Consider the following 26,371-nt stretch of genomic DNA (forward strand, 5'->3'; position numbering starts at 1 on the left):
ACCTCTGATCCAGCGTGCAATAGTCTGCTTGGAAGCAGGACACCCAATTTTGTTGGGAGCATACAAGGACAAACAAAGACTCTGTTTTCCGTATTCTAGCTGTTCTAGCGACATAAATCTTCAAAGCCCTAACCACATCTAGAGACTTTGACTCAGTGAACGTGTCAGGAATTACTGGCACCACAATAGGTTGGTTTATGTGGAAAGATCAAACCACCTTTGGAAGAAAATGTTAACGAGTTCTCAACTCTGCCCTATCTTCATGGAAGATCAGGTAAGGGCTCTTGTGAGATAAGGCCCCCAATTCAGACACCCGCCGTGCGGATGCCAATGCCAAAAGCATCACCACTTTCCAAATGAGAAACTTCTGCTCTATCTCTTGTAGAGGCTCAAACCAATCCGATTGAAGGAACTGCAACACCACATTAAGGTCCCATGGCGCCACTGGAGGCACAAATGGAGGCTGGATGTGCAGAACCCCTTTCACGAAGGTCTGAACTTCTGGAAGAAAGGCCAATTGTTTTTGGAAGAATACTGACAAGGCCGAAATCTGGGCCTTGATTGATCCCATTCGGAGGCCCGCCTCCACACCAGCCTGCAGAAAATGGAGAAAATGTCCCAAATGGAACTCTTCCATAGGAGCCTTCTTGGATTCACACCAAGATACATATTTTCTCCAAATACGGTGGTAATGTTTCAACGTTACTCCTTTCCTGGCCTGAATAAGAGTGGGGATGACTTCCTTGGGAATACCCTTTCGGGCTAGGATTCGCCGCTCAACAGCCATGCCGTCAAACGTAGCCTCGGTAAGTCTTGATACACGCACGGCCCCTGCCGTAACAGGTCCTAGCGAAGAGGAAGAGGATCTTCTATGAGCTACTCCTGAAGATCTGGGCACCAAGCCCTCCTTGGCCCTTTTGGGATCAGCGGAAGTGGAAGGAAGACATACACTGACCGGAAAACCCACTGGGCCACTAGCGCATCCACCGCTAATGCTTGAGGTTCTCTCGACCTGGAACAATATCTCTGAAGCTTCTTGTTGAGACGAGATGCCATCATGTCTACTTGAGGAACTCCCCAAAGACTTGTCACCTCTTCGAAGACTTCTTGGTGGAGAACCCACTCTCCTGGATGGAGATCATGTCTGCTGAGGAAGTCTGCTTCCCAGTTGTCTACTCCCGGAATGAAAATTGCTGACAGAGCCTTTAGATGTCTTTCTGCCCAGAGGAGGATCTTTGTCACCTCTGCCATTGCCGCTCTGCTTTTCGTTACACCCTGCCTGTTTATGTACGCGACTGCTGTTACATTGTCCGACTGGATCTGCATGGGATGATCTTGAAGATGTACCGCTTGTTGAAAGCCGTTGTAAATGGCTCTCAATTCCAGCACGTTTATGTGAAGGCAGGCTTCCTGACTAGACCATTTCCCTTGGAAGCTTTCTCCCTGAGTGAATGCTCCCCAGCCTCGGAGACTTGCATCCGTGGTCACCAGGAGCCAGTCCTGAATCCCGAATCTGCGTACCTCCAGTAGGTGAGAGCTGTGTAACCACCACAGGAGTGAAATCCTAGCTTTTGACGACAGGATTATCTTTCGGTGCATGTGTAGGTGGGAACCCGACCACTTGTCCAACAGGTCCTACTGGAAAACTCTGGCATGGAACCTGCCAAACTGTATGGCCTCGTAGGCCGCCACCATTTTCCCCAACAACCGAATGCACTGATGGATCGACACACTTGTTTCGAAAGGGCTTTCTACGTAATCTCCTGTTGTACTGTCATACTAACCTACAGTTTCTTAGGTCTTTAAATTGCAGACGTTATAGAGAATGAAGATACACAGACATTTTCACCAGAGAATTTTAGTATAATTTAATTTTTCTCCAGACGAAAGATCCGCTATAAATGGGAGATTAACTAGGCTTTTTTAGTGATCACCTGCTGCCCAGGAGCCTTACCGGCCCGTTCCTCTAGCCAGGGGCAAAAACGGACCGTTCCTCCTGCCAGGGGCAAAACCGGACCCCATGCTCTAGCCCAGAGGCAAAACCATAATGATCCTCTAGCCAGGGGCAGAACCGGACCGTTCCTCTAGCCAGGGGCAAAACCGGACCGATGCTCTAGCCCAGGGGCAAAACTGGAACGATCCTCTAGCCCAGGGGCAAAACCGAACCGATCCTCTAGCCCAGGGGCAAAACCGGACCGATCCTCTAGCCAAGAGACGTAACTGGACCGATCCTCTAGCCAAGGGGTGTAACCAGACCATTCTTCTATCAAGGGGTCTATCCCTCTTTACATGATCTCCACTCTGTATAACAGGGATTGTCTAGATACCTTCTCCAGGACATCTGTACAGAATATCACTCCCCATAATCAATCTGTTTGCTCATGAAGTATGAACTTTTTTATCTATGAGGTCTCTACTTGCAGACATACTAGGAATGGAGTACCTATATTAAGGAATGAAGACCATCCTGTCACATACACTTCCCATTACTCTGCTTTAGAAAATAAGACCTATTAAGAGGTTCCAATTCTTAATTAAAGCATGGTCCAGTGACCTCCTATTATGCATTACTCATCCATGTGCTGAAGACCAATGTCACGGCCTGCTCGAAAAAGGAGACTGGCGTTCTAGGGCAGAGAGTTCAGTTCTCAGCTTGCCTTCTTATTGCCGAGACTCAACACCATGTTAGTTACAGAAAACAAATCCTACCTGACCTCAGTGACATGATAAGAAGACTATGGGATTAATATGGGCTGATGGCTCCTGATGTATGAGATATACCAGAGAGTGTGGGGAGGAGACTGGTCAGATCTCTGGGCTGGTAACACACAGTGACATGATGTGAAGGGGGAGAGCAGGAGTATAATAGGGGCTGATGGCTCCTGATGTGTGAGATACACCAGAGAGTGTGGGGAGGAGACTGGTCAGATCTCTGGGCTGGTAACACAGTGACATGATGTGAGGGAGAGAGCAGGAGTATAATAGGGGCTGATGGCTCCTGATGTATGAGATATGCCAGAGAGTGTGGGGAGGAGACTGGTCAGATCTCTGGGCTGGTAACACAGTGACATTATGTGAAGGGGAGAGTAGGAGTATAATAGGGGTTGAAGGCTCCTGATGTATGAGATACACCAAAGAGTGTGGGGAGGAGACTGTTCAGATCTCTGGGCTGGTAACACACAGTGACATGATGTGAGGCGGAGAGCAGGAGTATAATAGGGGCTGATGGCTCCTGATGTACAATATAGCCCAGAGAGTGTGGGGAGGAGACTGGTCAGATCTCTGGGCTGGTAACACACAGTGACATGATGTGAGGGGTGGAGAGCAGGAGTATAATAGGGGCTGATGTCTCCTGATGTATAAGATACACCAGAGAGTGTGGGGAGGAGACTGGTCAGATCTCTGGGCTGGTAACACACAGTGACATGATGTGAGGGGGAGAGCAGGAGAATAATAGGGGCTGATGTCTCCTGATGTATGAGATACACCAGAGAGTGTGGGGAGGAGACTGGTCAGATCTCTGGGCTGGTAACACACAGTGACATGATGTGAGGGGTGGAGAGCAGGAGTATAATAGGGGCTGATGTCTCCTGATGTATAAGATACACCAGAGAGAGTGGGGAGGAGACTGGTCAGATCTCTGGGCTGGTAGCACACAGTGACATGATGTGAGGGGAGACAGGAGTATAATAGGGGCTGATGTCTCCTGATGTATGAGATACACCAGAGAGTGTGGGGAGGAGACTGGTCAGATCTCTGGGCTGGTAACACACAGTGACATGATGTGAGGGGGAGAGCAGGAGAATAATAGGGGCTGATGTCTCCTGATGTATGAGATACACCAGAGAGTGTGGGGAGGAGACTGGTCAGATCTCTGGGATGGTAACACACAGTGACATGATGTGAGGGGGAGAGCAGGAGAATAATAGGGGCTGATGTCTCCTGATGTATGAGATACACCAGAGAGTGTGGGGTGGAGACTGGTCAGATCTCTGGGCTGGTAACACACAGTGACATGATGTGAGGGGAGAGCAGGAGTATAATAGGAGCTGATGTCTCCTGACTCCACACTGGGAAAAAACAAATTCCTCATTAGTCTGTACTGACAGAGGAGGGTGTAGGATAAGAGATTGCTGTAGTGACTGAGGAAGGAGAATATGTGACACTTTCCTGTAATAAGTGTTTATTACTCACCTGTGCTGATATCTGTAGGGATCTCCTTCTCCTTAGACGGCTGATCACCCCTCACATATGTATCTTCTTCTCCCTCTATATCTTCTGCCTTTATATCAGTCACATACGTCTCTTCTTCTCCCTCTATATCTTCTGCCTTTATATCAGTCACATACGTCTCTTCTTCTTCCTCAGTATCTTCTGTCTCTATATCAGTCACATACGTCTCTTCTTCTCCCTCTATATCTTCTGCCTTTATATCAGTCACATACGTCTCTTCTTCTTCCTCAGTATCTTCTGTCTCTATATCAGTCACATACGTCTCTTCTTCTCCCTCTATATCTTCTGCCTTTATATCAGTCACATACGTCTCTTCTTCTCCCTCTGTATCTTTGATTTTAATATTATTTAATTGGGCTTCACCCTATGTAAACAAGACAAATATAATGACACACAGCTCCTCTACAGATCATACAGTGACAGTCACTTTGGTTTATTGGGGAGACCCTATAGCCCACCTACCTGATCCTCCTGTGGGATCCTGTGATTCTCCTCTGTACAATCCTGGGAATACAGAGGACGGGGATATCTCTCTGGGGTATCTCTATTACTGGGCCCATCTGTAGGAGACACACAGTGACTGAGTACAGTGTATATATGTGATTATCAGGTGATGTGTATATATAGGGGGCCCCCATACCTGCTCTCCCCTGTCAAATACATGACAGTCTCCTCTTACCCAGTGATGTGTGGGGCCGGTGATTCTCCATCATCACGTCCTTGTACAGACCCCTGTGTTCCTCTATACACTCCACCTCCTGCATGGAGACATAGACAGTGACATCATGACACAGAGTGATACAGTCATCACCCAGACACGTCCCCTGATGTTACTGTATAATGTCCCATTCCCAGCAGTCACCTCTCCAGTCATCACCCAGACACATCCCCTGGTGTTACTGTATAATGCCCCATTCCCAGCAGTCACCTCTCCAGTCATCACCGAGACACATCCCCTGGTGTTACTGTATAATGCCCCATTCCCAGCAGTCACCTCTCCAGTCATCACCGAGACACATCCCCTGGTGTTACTGTATAATGTCCCATTCCCAGCAGTCACTTCTCCAGTCATCACCCAGACACATCCCCTGGTGTTACTGTATAATGCCCCATTCCCAGCAGTCACCTCTCCAGCCATCACCCAGACACGTCCCCCGGTGTTACTGTATAATGCCCCATTCCCAGCAGTCACCTCTCCAGTCATCACACAGACACATCCCCTGGTGTTACTGTATAATGCCCCATTCCCAGCAGTCACTTCTCCAGTCATCACCCAGACACCCCCCCTGGTGTTACTGTATAATGTCCCATTCCCAGCAGTCACCTCTCCAGTCATCACCCAGACAGACACCCTGGTGTTACTGTATAATGTCCCATTCCCAGCAGTCACCTCTCCAGTCATCACCCAGACAGACACCCTGGTGTTACTGTATAATGCCCCATTCCCAGCAGTCACCTCTCCAGTCAGCAGCTGAATGATCTTGTTGGTGAGTTCCAGGATCTTTTGGTCATTGTGTCTCTCATGTATTAGTGAGTCAGGTGGAGGCACCGTGATTGGGCTCTGGGTTCTACTCAGTCCTCCTGACACACGGGGATGGCTGTTGAGTATCTCACACTCACTGGATGTCTTCTTCACTACTGTGTAATCCTGTGTAATGGAGGAGACATCAAATATCAATATATACACTCCCAGATCCCCTCACCTCCCCAGTCATGTCCCTGTATTATTACTATAGATATAAGTGAAGTCACTGTGACACTCCCAGATCCCCTCACCTCCCCAGTCATGTCCCTGTATTATTACTATAGATATAAGTGAAGTCACTGTGACACTCCCAGATCCCCTCACCTCCCCAGTCATGTCCCTGTATTATTACTATAGCTATAACTGATGTCACTCTGATGCTCCCAGATCCCCTCACCTCCCCAGTTATGTCCCTGTATTATTACTATAGATATAAGTGACATCACTGTACCACTCCCAGGTCACCTTACCTCCCCAGTCATGTCCTTGTATTATTACTATAGATATGTGACTTCACAGTGACGCTCCCAGATCCCCTCACCTCCCCAGTCATGTTCTCGTATTATTACAAAAGATATGTGATGTCACAGTGGCAATCCCAGATCCCCTCACCTCCCGTCATGTCCCTGTATCATGACTAAAAATAATTGATGTTACAGTTACGCTACCATATTCCCTCACCTCCCCAATCATGTCACGTATTATTACTATAGATATATGTGATGTCACTGTGACACTTCCAGATCCCCTCACCTCCCCAGTCATGTCCCTGTATTATTAATATAAATAAAAGTGATGTCACTGTAGTGCACCCAGAACCCCTCACCTCTCGTCATGTTCCTTTATTAGTACGATAGATATGTGAGGTCACAGTGATGCTCCAAGTTCTCCTCACCTCCCCAGTCATGTCCCTGTATTATTACTTTAGATATAAGTGATGTACCTGTAACACGCCCAGATCCCCTCACCTTCCCAGTCATGTCCCTGTAATATTACTATAGCTATAGGTTACATCATAGTGACGCTTCCATATCCCCTCACCTCCCCAGTCATGTCCCTGTATTATTACTATAGATATTAGTGATGTCACTGTGACGCTCCCAGATCCCCTCACCTCCCCAGTCATGTCCCTGTATTATTACTAGAGATATATGTGATGTCAATGTGACACTCCCAGATCCCCTCACCTCCCCAGTAATATACCTGTATTATTACTATAGATATAAGCAATGTCACAGTGAGGCTGCCAGATCCCCTTACTTCCCAATTCAGGTCCCTGAATTATTACTATAGATATAAGTGATGTTATTGTGACACTTCCAGATCCCCTCACCTCCCCAATCATATACCTGTATTACTATAGATATAAGTGATGTTACTGTGCCAGTCCCAGATCCCCTCACCACCCCCAGTCATGTCCCTGTATTAGTACGATAAATATGTGATGTCACTGTGATGCTCCCAGATCACCTCACCTCCAGTTATGTCCCTTTATTATTACTATAGATATAAGTGATGTCACTGTGACGCTCCCAGATCTCCTCATCTCCCCAGTCATGTCCCTATTTTATTACTATAGATAAGTGATGTCACAGTGATGCTCCCAGATCCCCTCACCTCCCCAGTCATGTCCCTGTATTATTACTATAGATATAAGGTCACAATGATGCTCCCAGATCCTCTCACCTCCCCAGTCATGTCCCTCTATTATTATTATAGATATAAGTGATGTCACTGTAGCGCTCCCAGAATCCCTCACCTCCCCAGTCATGTCCCTGAGTTATTACTATAGATATAAGGTCACAGTGATGTTCCCATATCCTATCACCTCCCCAGTCATGTCCCTGTATTATTACTATAGATATAAGTGCTGTCACTGTGACACTCCCACATCCTCTCCCCTCTCCAATCATGTCCCTATATTATTACTATAGATATAAGGTCACAGTGATGTTCCCATATCCTATCACCTCCCTATTCATGTCCCTGTATTATTACTATAGATATAAGTGCTGTCACTGTGACACTCCCACATCCTCTCACCTCCCCAGTCATGTCCCTGTATTATTACTATAGATATAAGGTCGCTGTGATGCTCCCAGATCCACTCACCTCCCCAGTAAGCAGGTAGATGATCTCCAGGGTGATTTTTATTATCCTCTCAGTCCTGTGACTACTGTCCTTGTCCATCCTCGGTCAATCAGAGAGAATACAGAACGTGTGATGTGTAATAAAGACTCCGTTCCTCACAGCTAGAGTTCCTTGGAATAAATATAATACATAAAAGATATTGCACATGTAACATAGTAAATGTGGAATAGAGTGGTCATTTAATCTCCTATTTCCCCACAACCATAGAGTCCTGGTCAGTGTCTCAGAGGTTCCTGTGACCCAGCCCCATAAGGCTGTACTGCATAGTGGGCCTGATCTAGAGTGTAGCGCTATTGTGAGTGGAGTCACAATGAACTGATGTGCAGTACATTGTGAAGGGACAGGGACTCCTGGAAAGGCGGCCGGAGACAGGCAAGGGGTGGCAGGGGACAGGCAGGGGGAAGGCGGCAGGAGACAGGCAGGGGGAAAGCGGCAGGAGACAGGCAGGGGAAAGGCGACAGGAGACAGGCAGGGGAAAGGCGGCAGGAGACAGACAGGGGAAAGGCGGCAGGAGACAGACAGGGGAAAGGCGGCAGGAGACAGACAGGGGAAAGGCGGCAGGAGACAGACAGGGGAAAGGCAGCCGGAGACAGACAGGGCGGCAGGAGACAGATAGGAGAAAGGCGGCAGGAGACAGATAGGGGAAAGGCAGCCGGAGACAGACAGGGGGAAGGCAGCCGGAGACAGACAGGGGGAAGGCAGCCGGAGACAGACAGGGGGAAGGCAGCCGGAGACAGACAGGGGGAAGGCGGCAGGAGACAGACAGGGGGAAGGCGGCAGGAGACAGACAGGGGAAAGGCAGCAGGAGACAGACAGGGGAAAGTCGGCAGGAGACAGACAGGGGAAAGTCGGCGGGAGACAGACAGGGGAAAGGCGGCAGGAGACAGACAGGGGAAAGGCGGCAGGAGACAGACAGGGGAAAGCCGGCAGGAGACAGACAGGGAAAGGCGGCAGGAGACAGACAGGGGGAAGGCAGCCGGAGACAGACAGGGAAAGGCAGCCGGAGACCGACAGGGGAAAGGCAGCAGGAGACAGACAGGGGAGCAGCCGTATGGAGTAACATGAGATGGGTCTCGGACGGGGTCAGCAGCAGCAGCCACGAGCGGGGTACAGTGCCAGCTGCCTGCAGGCTATAACCCGGCCCTCCCATACCAGAGACTCCTGCCATGCTAGACCCGCAGCCCCCTGCCTCCTACCCACACCCTCTGCAGCCTAGGAAGGATGAGCTGCTGGGAGCCCCCTGAGGCGGATGAGTAAGGAAGCCCCCTGGAGGAGTAAGTTCCGCTCTCTCTGTGCCTGCTTCTAGATGCTGCCCTCCCCTACTTGCTGCATAGGTTTGTTGGCGCTGGGCAGGTCTGTGATGGAATACACCTTAGGGTTAGCAGCCACCTGGAGAGGGGTAGCCGGCCTCCTCAAACAGAGACAAATGTGGGGAATACCATGGAGGCGCTCTATCCAAATGATGCAGCCAAAACATAATTAAAAACACTGTTTATTACACACAAGAGCGGGTCTGCAGTATCAACTTTGTGCCGCAAGGACTACCAACACTGGTGCAGTGACTACTGACCACCATCACATCTATACACATGTAACTCACTTTGTTGTTACACCGGAACTAAGCGGATGGACAATTACCATATAAAGGTCATTCTGGTTCAGGACACATTCCTGTATGAACCATATCAGCTGGAGGATTTCTTCTCACTCACACTGTGCGCTGCTCATTTACTATAAGAGACTGACAAATCCTCTGAGAGTCTCCTATGTAGAAGGATCAGCGTTTTCCTTTTACATTGATTTTATCAGTGATACCTTTGTGTATACTCATTGTGTATATCATGTATACCAGAGATATCATATACCTCAGGGTAACACCCATTAGTATATGTTTTGCTCTATATTACGGTTTATATTGTTTTTATGTTTTGGTTGCATCATTTGGATAGAGCGCCTCCCTGGTATTCCCCACATTTGCACACAGCATGGGGCTCAGTAACAGGCCGACTGCCGGCACACATACAAAATAATAGGTTCCCTATAGAATAATAGTAAACGCCAGGCACAGCTGCTGCAGAAACTCTTGTTACATACATGACGTCAGTCTCTTCTGATACTGGCATTATATAATACAACCCGGTGTCTCTACAGCAGATGGCCGTCGTTATACGTGTGGCGCCCTCCTAGCGGGCATTTCACATTTTACACCATTATAGTGACTGCTGGGGGGGGACGGCAATGAGGGGGCTCAGCCTGCAGCTGTCACACTGCCAGTGGTGTAGTAATGCTCTGCAGCTGTCACACTGCCAGTGGTGTAGTAATGCTCTGCAGCTGTCACACTGCCAGTGGTGTAGTAATGCTCTGCAGCTGTCACACTGCCAGTGGTGTAGGAATGCTCTGCAGCTGTCACACTGCCAGTGGTGTAGTAATGCTCTGCAGCTGTCACACTGCCAGTGGTGTAGTAATGCTCTGCAGCTGTCACACTGCCAGTGGTGTAGTAATAATCTGCAGCTGTCACACTGCTAGTGGTGTAGTAATGCTCTGCAGCTGACATAACAACAACAACAACAACAACACGACACCACAGGCTGCTCCCCATGTATAATATTAGCAATAACAGGACACCACCATCACTGAAAATAAAAAACCTAAAACTAAACTTTTCACTAAGCAGCTCAGGAGAGCCACCTAGTGTGCACCCTTCTCGTTCGGGCACAAAAATCTAACTGAGGCTTGGGGGAGGGTCATAGGGGGAGGAGCCAGTGCACACCAGATGGTCCTAAATCTTTCTTTAGATGTGCCCAGTCTCCTGCGGAGCCACTAATCCCCATGGTCCTTACGGAGTCCCAGCATCCACTAGGACGTCAGAGAAAATAACAGGACACCACAGACTGCTCCTCCTGTATAATAATAATAACAATAGGACACCACAGGCTGCTCCTCCTGTATAATAACAATAACAGGACACCACAGGCTGCTCCCACTGTATATTAATAACAACAAGACACCACAGGCTGCTCCCCCTGTATAATAATAATAACAGGGCACCACAGGCTGCTCCCCCTGTATAATAAGACGCCATTACCTGATCTCCACGGACACTGACACTGAGAGGCTGCAGCAGTCGATGAAAACTCACTTCTTGTATGTGGAACGCACAGTCCGGAAATAAGGTGGAACGCAAAGTCCGGAAGTAAAGAGTGATTGGCACAAGCTGATTCCTAGTGACTGGTTCCTCCCCTCCTACATCCCGCCTTCTGTAAGGAATATTACCATTTATGTCCTCAGTGCAGGAGGGCGGCGGCCATTTTCTTGTAGACCAGTCCGGCAGCAGCAATAGGTTCCATGGCCGTGTAGTGACGTCAGGAGCGGCGGCCATTTTCCCCTGGTCTGAGCTCCGCCTTCCTTCTATCATTCCCACAAGGCAGCAGGAGCAGAGAGCAGCCATTGCTGTGTCTGGCAGCAGGTAATGATATTATTATTATTATTCTATAGGCTGAGCAGCTCTGGTGTCAGGTTCTGTACTACAGGGGGAGCAGCCTCTGGTGCCTTGTTATAGTGCAGCTGGAGCAGCCTCTGGTGCTGCATTATCCCTGTACAGGTGGCTGACACTCTAGTGTCCTATTACTGCAGGCACGTCCAAACTGCTGCTCTCCAGCTATTGTGTAACTACATATCCCAGCATGCCCTGACACAGTTTTGCTGTCAAAGAATGCTAAAGCTGTGTCAGGGCATGCTGGGATGTGTAGTTTCACAACAGCTGGAGGGCTGCAGTTTGGACATGCCTGTATTACTGTAATACAGGTGGCGCAGACCCCGCCGTTACCGTAATACAGGTGGTGGAGATCCCGCCGTTACCGTAATACTGTGGCGCAGACCCCGCCATTACCGTAATACAGGCGTCGCAGACCCCGCCGTTACCGTATTACAGGTGGCGCAGCCCCTGCCGTTCCTGTAATTAAGGTGGCGCAGCCCCTGCCGTAACCGTAATATAGGTGGCGCCGTCCCCGCCATTACCGTAATACAGTGGCGCAGACCCCGCCGTTACTGTAATACAGTGGCGCAGACCCCACCGTTACCGTAATACAGGAGGTGCAGACCCCGCCGTTACCGTAATACAGGTGGTGCAAACCCCGGCGTTACCGTAATACAAGCGGCGTAGACCCCGGAGATACCGTAATACGGGTGCAGCAGACCCTGCGGTTACCGTAATACGGGTGACTCAGACCCCGCCGTTACCGTAATACAGGTGGCGCTGACCCCTCCGTTATTGTATTTCCATAAATGGAACATTACAGGTGTTGCGTCCTTTGGCATTGTACTATACAGAGTGAGCGGCCTGTGTTGTATTAATATTCAGGGGAGCAGCATATGTTGTCATAATAATAATATATAGCATCCTGTGCTGTCATAGTATACAGGGGGAGCGGCCTGTATTGTCATAATATACAGGGGTAGCATCCTGTGCTGTCATAGTATACAGGGGGAGCGGCCTGTATTGTCATAATATACAGGGGTAGCATCCTGTGCTGTCATTGTATACAGGAGGAGCGGCCTGTGCTGTCATAGTATACAGGGGGAGCAACCTGTGGTGACTTGTTACTATTATTATATAGGGTGAGCATCATGTATTGGCTTTCTATACAGAAGGAGTGGCCTGTGCTGTCATAGTATACAGGGGGAGCGGCCTGTGCTGTCATAATATACAGGGGGAGCAGCCTGTGGTGACTTGTTACTGTTATTATATAGGGTGAACATCATGTATTGGCTTTCTATACAGAAGGAGTGGCCTGTGCTGTCATAGTATACAGGGGTAGCATCCTGTGCTGTCATAGTATACAGGAGGGGCGGCCTGTGTTGTCATAATATATAGTGGTTGCATCCTGTGCTGTCATAATATAAAGGGGGAGCGGCCTATGTTGTCATAATATATAGTGGTTGCATCCTGTGCTGTCATAGTATAAAGGGGGAGCGGCCTATGTTGTCATAATATGCAGGGGTATCATTCTGTGCCGTCATTGAATACAGGGGGAGCGGCCTATGCTGTCATAGTATACAGGGGGAGGGGCCTGTGGTGTCTTGTTACTATTATTATATAGGGAGAGCAGCATGTATTGGCTTTCTATACAGAAGGAGTGGCCTGTGCCGTCATTGAATACAGGGGGAGCGGCCTATGCTGTCATAGTATACAGGGGGAGGGGCCTGTGGTGTCTTGTTACTATTATTATATAGGGAGAGCAGCATGTATTGGCTTTCTATACAGAAGGAGCGGCCTGTGCTGTCATTGTATACAGGGGTAGCATCCTGTGCTGTCATAGTATACAGGGGGAGCGGCCTGTGTTGCTAAAATATACAGGGGTAGCAGCCTGTGTTGTCATAGTATACAGGAGGAGCGGCCTGTGTTTTCATAATATACAGGGGTAGCATCATGTGCTGTCATAGTATACAGGGGGAGCGGTCTGTATTAACATAATATACAGGGGTAGCATCATGTGCTGTCATAGTATACAGGGGGAGTGGCCTGTCTTTACATAATATACAGGGGTTGCATCATCTGCTGTCATAGTATACAGGTGGAGCGGCCTGTGTTGTCATAATATACAGGGGTAGTATCCTGTGCCATCATTGTATACAGGGGTAGTAGCATAATATACAGGGGCAGCGTCCTGTACTGTCATAGTATACAGGAGTAGTGGCCTGTATTGTAATAATATACAGGGTTATCATTCTGTGCCGTCATTGAATACAGGGGGCTGGCCTGTGCTGTCAAAGTATACAGGGGGAGGGGCCTGTGGTGTCTTGTTACTATTATTATATAGGGTGAGCAGCATGTATTGTCTTTCTATACAGAAGAAGTGGTCTGTGCCGTCATTGAATACAGATGGAGCGGCCTGTGCTGTCATAGTATACAGGGGGAGGGGCCTGTGGTGTCTTGTTACTATTATTATATAGGGTGAGCAGCATGTATTGGCTTTCTATACAGAAGGAGTGGCCTGTGCTGTCATTGTATACAGGGGTAGCATCCTGTGCTGTCATTGTATACAGGGGGAGCGGCCTGTGCTGTCATAGTATACAGGGGGAGCAACCTGTGCTGGCATAGTACACAGGGGGAGCGGCTTGTGTTGCTAAAATATACAGGCGTAGCAGCCTGTGTTGTCATAGTATACAGGAGGAGCGGCCTGTGTTTTCATAATATACAGGGGTAGCATCCTGTGCTGTCATAGTATACAGGGGGAGCGGTCTGTATTAACATAATATACAGGGGTAGCATCATCTGCTGTCATAGTATACAGGTGGAGCGGCCTGGGTTGTCATAATATACAGGGGTAGTATCCTGTGCCGTCATTGTATACAGGGGTAGTAGCATAATATACAGGGGCAGCGTCCTGTACTGTCATAGTATGCAGGAGGAGCGACCTGTGTTGTCATAATATACAGGCGGAGAGGCCTGTGGTGTCTTGTTACTATTATTATATAGGGTGAGCAGCATGTATTGGCTTTCTATACAGAAGGAGCGGCCTGTATTGTCATAATATACAGGGGTAGTATCCTGTGCCGTCATTGAATACAGATGGAGCGGCCTGTGCTGTCATAGTATACAGGGTAGCAGCCTGTGGTGTCTTGTTACTATTATTATATATGGTGAACAGCATGTATTGACTTTCTATACAGAAGGAGTGGCCTGTGCTGTCATTGTATACAGGGGTAGCATCCTGTGCTGTCATAGTATACAGGGGTAGTATCCTGTGCTGTCAAGGTATACAGGGGGAGCGGCCTGTGTTGCTGTAATATACAGGGGTAGCATCCTGTGCTGTCATAGTATACAGGGGAAGCGGCCTGTGTTTTCATAATATACAGGGGTAGCATCCTGTGCTGTCATAGTATACAGGGGGAGCGGCCTGTATTGTCATAATATAGAGGGATATCATCCTGTGCCGCCATTGTATACAGGGGGAGCGGCCTGTGCTGTCATAGTATACAGGGGGAGGGGCCTGTGTTGTCATTGTATACAGGGGGAGCGGCCTGTGTTGTCATAATATACAGGGGTAGCATCCTGTGCTGTCATAGTATACAGGGATAGCATCCTGTGCTGTCATAGTATACAGGGGGAGCGGCCTGTGCTGTCATAGTATACAGGGGTAGCATCCTGTGCTGTCATAGTATACAGGGGGAGCGGCCTGTGCTGTCATAATATACAGGGGTAGCATCCTGTGCTGTCATAGTATACAGGGGGAGCGGCCTGTGCTGTCATAATATACAGGGATAGCATCCTGTGCTGTCATAGTATACAGGGGGAGCGGCCTGTGTTTCTATAATATACAGGGGTAGCATCATGTGCTGTCATAGTATACAGGGGGAGTGGTCTGTGTTGTCATAATATATAGGGGTAGCATCCTGTGCTGTCATAGTGTACAGTGGGAGCGGCCTGTGTTGTCATAACATACAGGGCTAGCATCCTGTTCCGTCATTGTATACAGGGGTAGTGGCATAATATACAGGGGTAGCGTCCTGTACTGTCATAGTATACAGGAGGAGCGACCTGTGTTGCCATAATATACAGGCGGAGGGGCCTGTGGTGTCTTGTTCCTATTATTATATAGGGTGAGCGACATGTATTGTCTTTCTATAAAGAAGGAGGGGCCTGTGTTGTCATAATATACAGGGGTAGCATCCTGTACTGTCATAGTATACAAGGGGAGTGACCTGTGGTCATAATATACAGGAGGAGGGGCCTGTGGTGTCTCGTTTCTATTATTATATAGGTTGAGCGGCATGGTTTGTCTTTCTATACAGAAGGAGTGGCTTGTGTTGTCATAATATACAGGGGTAGCTTCCTGTACTGTCATAGTATACAAGGGGAGCGACCTGCGTTGTCATAATATACAGGCGGAGGGGCCTGTGGTGTCTTGTTACTATTATTATATAGGGTGAGTGGCAAGTATTGGCTTTCTATACAGAAGGAGTGGCGTGTGTTGTCATAATATACAGGGGTAGCATCCTGTGCTGTCATAGTATACAAGGGGAGCGGCCTGTGTTGCTATAATATACATGGGTAGCATCCTGTGCTGTCATGGTATACAAGGGGAGCGGCCTGTGTTGCTATAATATACATGGGTAGCATCCTGTGCTGTCATAGTATACAGGGGAGCGGCCTGTGTTGTCATAATATACAGAGGGAGCAGCCTGTGTTGTCATAATATACAGGGTTAGCATCCTGTACTGTCATAGTATACAGGGGGAGCGGCCTGTGTTGTCATAATATACAGGCGTAGCTTCCTGTGCTGTCATAGTATACAGGGGGAGTGGACTGTATTGTCATACTATACAGGGGTAGCTTCCTGTGTTGTCATAGTATACAGGGGCAGCGGCCTGTGTTGTATTTATTTTAATATTTATTTATTAGCAGTTTCTTATATAGCGCAGCATATTCCGTTGCGCTTTACAATTAAAATAACAGTAATAGAACAAAACTGGGTAAAACCAGACAGACATAGAGGTAGGAAGGCCCTGCTTGCATGCTTACAATATATGGGGGAATAGGCCTTGATACACAAGGATAGATGCTACCTGTTGCATAATGGTCCACCAGCTTGCCAGTTTCTTAATGGGTTGTATGATGTGATCACCCAGCAATGAGATGAGGTACAGACTGAGAACAGCAGAGGACCCAAGACTGAGCCTTGCGGTACTCCAACTGATAGATGTAGAGAAGAAGAGGTAGAATCAGAGAAGTGAACACTGAAAGAGCGATTAGATAGGTAGGATGAGAACCAGGAGAGGACAACAGTGTCATAAGCAGCAGATAGATCTAGAAGAATGAGTAGTGTGTAATGGGCTTTAGATCTAGCAGATCTTTGGTCAGTGCAGTGTCTGTGGAGTGTTGGGCATGAAAGCCTGACTGAAGTGGGTTTAATAAGTTGTGGGAGTTAAGAATGTGTGTAAGGCGAGTGTAGGCAAGTCTCTCAAGTAGCTTGGAGGGATATGGTAGCTGAGAAATGGGACGGTAGTTAGAGAGTGTGTTTGGGTCAGAGGTGTGTTTGTTTAGTAATGGGAGTAATCACTGCATGCTTAAACAGAGAAGGAAAGATACCAGTAGAGAGAGAGAGAGAGAGAGATTACAGATTTTAGTTAAGGTTGGGATAAGCACAGGAGACAAGGTTTTACTGACCTGTGAGGGTATAGGATCAAGAGGAGAGGTAGTGGAGTAGGAGGATGGAAAGAGTGTTGATACTTCATCTTCACTTGTGGGATCAAATGAAGAGAAAGTGCCAGAGGGTTCAGGTAGGGAATTGAGCAGGTCACTGGCTGAGGAAGAGCGTACCATTTCATCTCGGATTTTATCAATCTTATCCTTGAAGTAGGAGGCAAGTTCTTGTACACTGATAGTAGCTAGTGGGCGAGATGAGGGAGGGTAAAGAAGTGATTTATATGTATTAAAAAGTCGCTTGGGGTTGGTGGCATGAGAAGAGATGAGAGATTGGAAATATGTTTGTTTGGCAGTGTCCAGGGCCTGATGATAGCAGTGGTAGGTGGTCTTATATGTGAGGAAGTCACTTGGATTCTGAGATTTACGCCACTGACGTTCTACTTTACGTGACAGTTTTTGTAGGTGTCTTGTTGATTTGGAGTGCCACGGTTGGCATCTAAGCCTACGTGGAGTGTGATGGGTAGCTGGAGCCACTTCATCAAGGGCACTCTCTATGGTCTTGTCCAGGTGTGATACAGCAGTGTCAGGTGTAGTAAATGTAGAGATTGGTGAGAGCAGTTGTTGCAGAGAAGTGGAAAGTTGTTGAAAATGTATATTGTTAGTATTTCTGCAGGTTAGAGGAGGCTTGCTAGGTTTTAGTGTCATAGAATTTAGAGTAATAGAAGAGATTGTGAAGGTAATCAGGTTGTGATCAGAGAGAGGGAAAGGAGTGTTAATGAATTCAGAAACTGAGCAGAGCCTGGTGAACACAAGATCAAGGCAGTGGCCTTCCTGATGAGTAGAGGTGTCAGACCATTGGGTGAGGCCCAGAGAGGAGGTTAGAGAGAGGAGTTTGGAGGCATGAACAGATTGTGGACTGTCAAGAGCTATATTGAAATTGGCCATAATGATGGTGGAAATGTCAGAGGATAAGATGTGTGGGAGCCAGGCAGAAAAGTCTTCTAGAAATTGTTGTTTGTGTTGCCCAGGAGGGTGAAAGATAGCAGCAACACGCAGAGAGAAGGGAGTGAAAATCCTGATAGAGTGATCTTCAAATGATGTGAATGCGAGTGATGGAACCTGAGGTAGAACAGTGTATGTGAAAAATTGGGACAGTAATATTCCAACCCCACCACCTTTACTATTACCAGTGTGTGTGTGTGTGTGTGTGTGTGTGTGTGTGTGTGTGTGTGTCGTGAAGTGTGAAGTGGAAACCACCGTGTGACAGTGCTGCAGGGGAGGCCGTGTCTGATTGTGTGAGCCAGGTTTCTGTTATAGCCAGCAGATAAAAGTTGTGAGATATGAGATATATAAGAGGCCATGGATGGATGGTAATATGTTACAAACAGAGCGTGCATTCCATAAGCCACATTTTAGTGACTTGGAGGGGGATGGGAGACACGTGATATTTATGAGATTAGATGGAGTTCTATGTTGTTTTGAGATAGCTGTGTGTGAGAGGGACAGGTGGTTGGGGCCTGGATTTGGTGATATGGCACCAGCTAATAAAAGCAGAAGAGTGAGATAAATATTGGTGGATGTTTGCGAGTGTTTATTCTGGTGGCCAATTGTGGTTGTCAAAGTACTTGCAGAGAAGTACATATAAAGCTCATGAGTGTTTAGAAGAGGGGGGTGGAGAATAGAAGCTGTAATGTGCACAGAGGGGTGAGTTTTAGGGTGAGTGTAGAATGTGTTACATTTGGTGTGAATTCCATGAATTGAAATAAGAAACAGTAGTTTGATGAACATGCTGTGGTCGTTTGTGAGATCATTTTGGGTTAAGTGGTGTAGGAATAAGTCGTTTAAGTAAATTACCTTTCCTTGATGGTGCTCAATGTTTGTTCAACTGTTTTTTTAACTGTACGGATAACACACTTCTTACTTCCACGCTTATTACATTCGACGCAAGCTACCACCAGCAAGCTGACCCCTTGACATTATACAGTAACACCAGGGGACGTGTCTGGGTGATGACTGGAGAGGTGACTGCCGGGAATGGGTCATTATACAGTAACACCGGGGGATGTGTCTGGGTGATAACTGGAGAGGTGACTGCTGGGAATGGGACATTATACAGTAACACCAGGGGACGTGTCTGGGTGATGACTGGAGAGGTGACTGCTGGAAATGGGACATTATACAGTAACACCAGGGGATGTGTCTGGGTGATGACTGGAGAGGTGACTGCTGGGAATGTGGCATTATACAGTAACACCAGGGGACGTGTCTGGGTGATGACTGGATAGGTGACTGCTGGGAATGGTGCATTATACAGTAACACCAGGGGACGTGTCTGGGTGATGACTGGAGAGGTGACTGCTGGGAATGGGACATTATACAGTAACACCAGGAGATGTGTCTGGGTGATGACTGGAGAGGTGACTGCTGGGAATGGGACATTATACAATAACACCAGGGGACGTATCTGGGTGATGACTGGAGAGGTGACTGCAGGGAATGGGGCATTATACAATAACACCGGGGGATGTGTCTGGGTGATGACTGTAGAGGTGACTGCTGGGAATGGGACATTATACAGTAACACCAGGGGACGTGTCTGGGTGATGACTGGAGAGGTGACTGCCGGGAATGGGTCATTATACAGTAACACCGGGGGATGTGTCTGGGTGATGACTGGAGAGGTGACTGCTGGGAATGTGGCATTATACAGTAACACCAGGAGACGTGTCTGGGTGATGACTGGAGAGGTGACTGCTGGGAATGGTGCATTATACAGTAACAACAGGGGACGTGTCTGGGTGATGACTGGAGAGGTGACTGCTGGGAGTGGGGCATTATACAGTAACACCGGGGGACGTGTCTGGGTGATGACTGGAGAGGTGGCTGCTGGGAATGGGACATTATACAGTAACAATGGTCGCGTGTTTCTGGGTGATGACTGGAGAGGTGACTGCTGGGAATGGGACATTATACAGTAACACCGGGGGACGTGTCTGGGTGATGACTGGAGAGGTGACTGCTGGGAATGGGACATTATAGAGTAATACCAGGGGATGTGTCTGGGTGATGACTGGAGAGGTGATTGCTGGGAATAGGGCATTATACAGTAAAACCGGGAGACATGTCTGGGTGATGACTGGAGAGGTGACTGCTGGAAATGGGACATTATACAGTAACACTAGGGGATGTGTCTGGGTGATGACTGGACAGGTGACTGCTGGGAATGGTGCATTATATAGTAACAGCAGGGGATGTGTCTGGATGATGACTGGAGAGGTGACTGCTGGGAATGGGGAATTATACAGTAACACCTTTGGATGTGTCTGGGTCATGACTGGACAGGTGACTGCTGGGAATGGGGTATTATACAGTAGCACCAGGGGACGTGTCTGGGTGATGACTGGAGAGGTGACTGCTGGGAATGGGACATTATACAGTAACACTAGGGGACGTGTCTGGGTGGTGACTGGAGAGGTGACTGCTGGGAATGGGGCATTATACAGTAACAGTAGAGGACGTTTCTGGTTGATGACTGGAGAGATGACTGCTGGGAATGGGGCATTATACAGTAACACCAGGGGATGTGTCTGGGTTATGACTAGAGAGGTGACTGCTGGGAATGGGACATTATACAGTAACACCAGGGGATGTGTCTGGGTTATGACTGGAGAGGTGACTGCTGAGAATGGGGGATTATACAGTAACACCGGGGGATGTGTCTGGGTGATGACTGGAGAGGTGACTGCTGAGAATGGGACATTATACAGTAACACCGGGGGATGTGTCTGAATGGGGCATTATACAGTAACACCAGGGGATGTGCCTGAATGGGGCATTATACAGTAACACCAGGGGACGTGTCTGTAGGATGACTGGAGAGGTGACTGCTGGGAATGGGGCATTATACAGTAACACAGGGGATGTGTCTGGGTGGTGACTGGAGAGGTGACTGCTGGGAATGGGGCATTATACAGTAACAGTAGGGGACGTGTCTGGTTGATGACTGGAGAGATGACTGCTGGGAATGGGGCATTATACAGTAACACCAGGGGATGTGTCTGGGTTATGACTAGAGAGGTGACTGCTGGGAATGGGACATTATACAGTAACACCAGGGGATGTGTCTGGGTTATGACTGGAGAGGTGACTGCTGGGAATGGGGGATTATACAGTAACACCGGGGATGTGTCTGGGTGATGACTGGAGAGATGACTGCTGGGAATGGGGCATTATACAGTAACACCAGGGGACGCGTCTGGGTGATGACTGGAGAGGTGACTGCTGGGAATGGTACATTATAAAGTAACACCAGGGGATGTGTCTGGGTGATGACTGTATCACTGTGTGTGTCAGGTGTCTATAAGGTGTCAGGATGTCACTGTCTATGTCTCCTTGCAGGAGGCGGAGTATATAGAGGAACTCAGGGGTCTGTACAAGGATGTGATGATGGAGAATCTCTGGCCCCTCACATCACTGGGTAAGAGGAGACTCATGTATTGTACAGGGGAGAGCAGGTATGGGGGCCCCCTATATACACACATCATCTGATAATCATATATATACACTGTACTCAGTCACTGTGTGTCTCCTACAGATGGACCCAGTAACAGAGATACCCCATAGAGATGTTCCCGTCCTCTGTATTCCCAGGATTGTACAGAGGAGAATCACAGAATCCCACAGGAGGATCAGGTAGGTGGGATTTAGGGTCTCACCAATATACCAAAGTGACTGTCGCTATATGATCTGTAGAGAAGCTGTGTGTCTTATACACTGATATTATACTGTTTCACCTCAGTTTAATCTGACTGTACGCAAATATTATAATAGTGTTTGTTTGTTTTTTAGGTAGAACGTCTGTCTAATACTAAAATACAAGATATAGAGGGAGAAAAAGAGACGTATGTGAATGATATAAAGGCAGAAGATATAGAGGGAGAAGAAGAGACGTATGTGACTGATATGAAGGCAGAAGATACAGAGGGAGAAGAAGAGACGTATGTGACTGATATAAAGGCAGAAGATATAGAGGGAGAAGAAGAGACGTATGTGACTGATATAAAGGCAGAAGATACAGAGGGAGTAGAAGAGACGTATGTGACTGATATAAAGGCAGAAGATACAGAGGGAGAAGAAGAGACGTATGTGACTGATATAAAGACAGAAGATATAGAGGGAGAAGAAGAGACATATGTGACTGATATAAAGGCAGAAGATATAGAGGGAGAAGAGACGTATGTGACTGATATGAACGTAGAAGACATAGAGGGAGAAGAAGAGACGTATGTGACTGATATGAAGGTAGAAGACATAGAGGGAGAAGAAGAGACGTATGTGACTGATATGAAGGCAGCAGATATAGAGGGAGAAGAAGAGATGTATGTGACTGATATAAAGGCAGAAGATATAGAGGGAGAAGAAGAGATGTATGTGACTGATATAAAGGCAGAAGATAGAGATGGAGAAGAAGAGACGTATGTGACTGATATAAAGGCAGAAGATATAGAGGGAGAAGAAGAGATGTATGTGACTGATATAAAGGCAGAAGATAGAGATGGAGAAGAAGAGACGTATGTGACTGATATAAAGGCAGAAGATACAGAGGGAGAAGAAGAGACGTATGTGACTGATATGAAGACAGAAGATACAGAGGGAGAAGAAGAGACGTATGTGACTGATATAAAGGCAGAAGATATAGAGGGAGAAGAAGAGACGTATGTGAGGGGTGATCAGCAGTGTAAGGAGGAGGAAATCCCTACAGATATCAGCACAGGTGAGTAATAAACACTTATTACAGAAGTCACATATTCTCATTGCTCAGTCACTACAGCAATCTCTTATCCTACACCCTCCTTCGCCATCAGTCCTGTTCTTAGTTGGGTGTTTATAACACAAGGCTATCCATGACAAATATCACATTTAGAGAGTTATTACACACATCACTATAATGTTATTAAAAGTAACAAGCAGAAATTTATTATTAGTGATTATATATAAATGTGTATATATGTATGTATGTATATAATATCATTAGAATTGTTTTTTGTGGAGTGCCTAATTTATATGCATTTTGTTAGATGATGCAGGTATGAAATATTTTCTGCTATACAGTAGACCTGAGCTCACCAAATACAATTCGTATAAGATTCAGAAATAAAATGAAATTTGAATCTAGAACTTCAAGTAAAACAGAGTAAAAGCTTATCACAAGTACATATCTGTATAATCATAAGACAAGCGTTTTGCACTTGTTGTCACCCTTGCATGGGCGGGCTTGTTCTTATCCACTCCAATTCACTCTAAATACAAATTGCGCGTGATCAGCGCGTTTCTCCAATAGTGACTTCTTCAGGGGTGTTTTCTGTTAAAGGCTTTATCCTCAAATATCAGTTGTGTAGACTTGAAATAATTGTGTAACCTTCAGACGGTAATTGTGGACTTGTTCATGATGAACACATTCCTAATTACGTGAATAATAGTTCCTGCTCTGTGCAGTTATGAGGTTATGACTTTAGGGAATGTAATGGCCAGATCCAATATTGCTCAATCTAAGGTCTCCCAGTAGCCTTACTACATACATAAATGTGTCTTGCACTCACTATTTTAACTAACCATAATAAAAAGTGGATTTGTAGTTCATGTATTGCTCAGTGCATTTAAGCCTGCAGCTCCCGACAAGGGACCCCACTATACTGCAGGTCCTACTCTATTGCTCAAAATAATTACCATAAAAACAGCTATCACATTAGTTTTAGACTTTAGGTGTACTCTCAGCGGCGGAATAGTTGCCGAAAGGCTTCTATTGGTTTTCAGAGCACCAGTCTGACGTGCCACATCTCACGTGGCCCTCCAATTCACCAGATCTGGGACTGCTTGGCTGGGTCCGGCATTGTACTATTGGTGCAGTTCCTGATGCGTTTGGAACGATTGGTGATTGCTAGGCGCCCTAAATGCCTGTGGTCCCGATTTGTCATGGTCTACTTTCGCCCACTGCTCTGCCGCTGAGATTCTTGGTGTCCATGCTTCTTCCACTGTAGATGGATACTACTCACTGTCTACAAGGCATCACCAACAAATGCCGATCTCGGCCAAAACCAATGGCTCCCTTTTGCCAGTCGCATCACGTGCACGACCCATGGTTCAATCTGAAAAAAAAAACAATATCTCAACAAATTTGCATTGTATCAAAACCTCAGACATTCACAATGATCACCAGTAATTTTAGTGTCACCATCTACACGCATGTGCACGTCAGTTTTTGTTTGGTGCGGCAGGAGTCAGACCATGGTCAGAGGGCTGCTGTTTTTTAGCAGCCATAAGTTTTCATATTTTTCATACGTCCTAGAGGATGCTGGGGTCACTTCAGAACCATGGGGTATAGACAGATCCGCAGGAAACGTGGGCACTTTAAGACTTTTCCAGAGTGTGAATTGGCTCCTCCCTCTATGCCCCTCCTCCAGGCCTCAGTTTAGAAAATGTGTCCAGGCAGACTGGATGCACTCTCGGGGAAAGACTTATGTTAGGTTTTTTATTTTCAGGGAGCACTGCTGGAAACAGCCTCCCTGCTTCGTGGGACCTAGGGGAGGAAGTAGGAACCAACTTCTGTGAGTTTCATGGCTCTGCTTCTAAGCTGACAGGACACCATTAGCTCCTGAGGGGTACTGAACGCTAGCTGCGGCTATGTGCACACTCCCACAGCCTGCCGTCACCCCCCCTTACAGCGCCAGAAGTCAGAAGACAGGTGAGTGTAAGAGGAAAAGACTCTTCAACATCGGGACGGCTAGAAAGGTACCAAGCAGCGGGCGGGAACGCTGCGCACCATGCTCCCACACACACAGGCACTGCAGGGTGCAGGGGGTTGGGGGGCGCCCTGGGCAGCATGAACCCTTATAGGACTGGCAGATGCTGCGGCACAGTCCTACCCCCGCCAGTATAAACATGAGTCTCTCTAAGTCTTGAGTGAAAGCGCGCCATTACGGGGGCGGGTCTTCTTCCTCAGACAGACAGCACACTGCTCAGTGCCATTTTCTCTCCCTCCAGGCTGCAGAGAAGACCGCTGGTCCTCCTCCACTGCTGAAACAGGTATCAGGGTGCAAAACAGGGGGGCGCAGTGAAATTTGGTGCTATGTACATTGTGTAATTAGAAAGGCGCTGCAGCTCTGTAGGCATTTTGTGTTTCACAGACAATTTATTACTGGCGCTGAGTTGTGAGCTGGCAATTCCTTCTGTATCCCTCTGACAGATTTTACTGTGGGTCTGTCCCCTATAAGCCCCGGAGTGTCTGTGGTGTGGTGTACACGTGTGTGGCATGTCTGAGGCACGGTGTTCTTCCCCTGAGGAAGCCATTATGGGGACACAGGGTTGTAATGTGGTGGCGCTACCGGCACACCATGAGCCTGCATGGGTGAAAGAATTAGGTGATAGTGTGAGTCATATCAATAAGAGATTGGATAAGTCTGAGTCTCATGCAGAAACCTGGAGAAAGTCTGTGGAAGATGTGATTTGTCAAAACTCTGTTTTTATCCACAACTGGGAAGCAGAATTCCTCAGCAGACATGATCTCCATCCAGGAGAATGGGGCCTCCACCCACACGTCTTCGCAGAGGTGGCAGATCTGTGGTGACTCCCTCAAGTAAACATGATGGCATCTCGTCTCATTAAGAGGCTTCAGAGATATTATTCCAGGTTGAGAGACCCTCAAGCAATAGCAGTGGATGCACTGGTGACACAGTGGGTGTTTCAGTCGGTGTATGTCTTCCCTCCACTTCCACTGATTCCAAAAGTTCTCAAGATTGTAAGAAGAACAAGGGTTCTGGCGATCCTCATTGTCCCAGACTTGCCAACGAGGGCTTGGTATCCAGATCTTCAAGATTTACTCATAGAAGATCCTCGACCTCTTCCTCTTCGCGAGGACCTGCTGCAGCAGGGGTTGTGCATGTATCAAGACTTATCGCGGCTACGTTTGACGGCATGGCTGTTGAACGCCAGATCCTAGCCCGAAAGGGTATTCCAGAAGAAGTCATTCCCACTTTCATTCGGGCCAGGAAAGGAGTAACATCTAAACATTACCACCGTATTTGGAGAAAATATGTATCTTGGTGTGAATCCAAGAAGGCTCCAACGGAAGAGTTTTACTTGGGACGTTTTTCTCCATTTTCTACAGGCAGGTGTGGATGCGTGTCTGAAATTGGGCTCCAATAAGGTCCACATTTCGGCCTTATCAATTTTCTTTCAGAAACAGTTGGCCTCCTTTCCAGAAGTTCAGATGTTCGTGAAAGGGGTTTTGCCCATCCAACTTCCATTTGCACCGTGGG

The 26,371-nt window shown here is 47.5% G+C and overlaps 1 protein-coding gene across 2 annotated transcripts in view; it reads right to left on the reverse strand.

Annotated features, from left to right (window-relative positions):
* LOC134983794 (zinc finger protein ZFP2-like) overlaps positions 1-11,082 on the reverse strand; it is a 44,812-nt gene extending 33,730 nt beyond the window's left edge. For both annotated transcript variants that reach the window (XM_063949428.1, XM_063949427.1), the window contains exons 1-6: positions 10,995-11,082; positions 7,871-8,019; positions 5,690-5,881; positions 4,913-4,991; positions 4,696-4,793; positions 4,195-4,597 (exon numbers count right to left, since the gene is read on the reverse strand). In XM_063949428.1, coding sequence (XP_063805498.1) covers positions 4,195-4,597; positions 4,696-4,793; positions 4,913-4,991; positions 5,690-5,881; positions 7,871-7,948 — 850 coding nt within the window. In that variant the 5' untranslated portion in view covers positions 7,949-8,019; positions 10,995-11,082. The remainder of the gene's footprint in view (positions 1-4,194; positions 4,598-4,695; positions 4,794-4,912; positions 4,992-5,689; positions 5,882-7,870; positions 8,020-10,994) is intronic.
* Positions 11,083-26,371: the final 15,289 nt, after the last annotated feature.

This window comes from Pseudophryne corroboree, assembly GCF_028390025.1.
Source record: "Pseudophryne corroboree isolate aPseCor3 chromosome 3 unlocalized genomic scaffold, aPseCor3.hap2 SUPER_3_unloc_24, whole genome shotgun sequence".
Lineage (NCBI taxonomy): Eukaryota > Metazoa > Chordata > Amphibia > Anura > Myobatrachidae > Pseudophryne > Pseudophryne corroboree.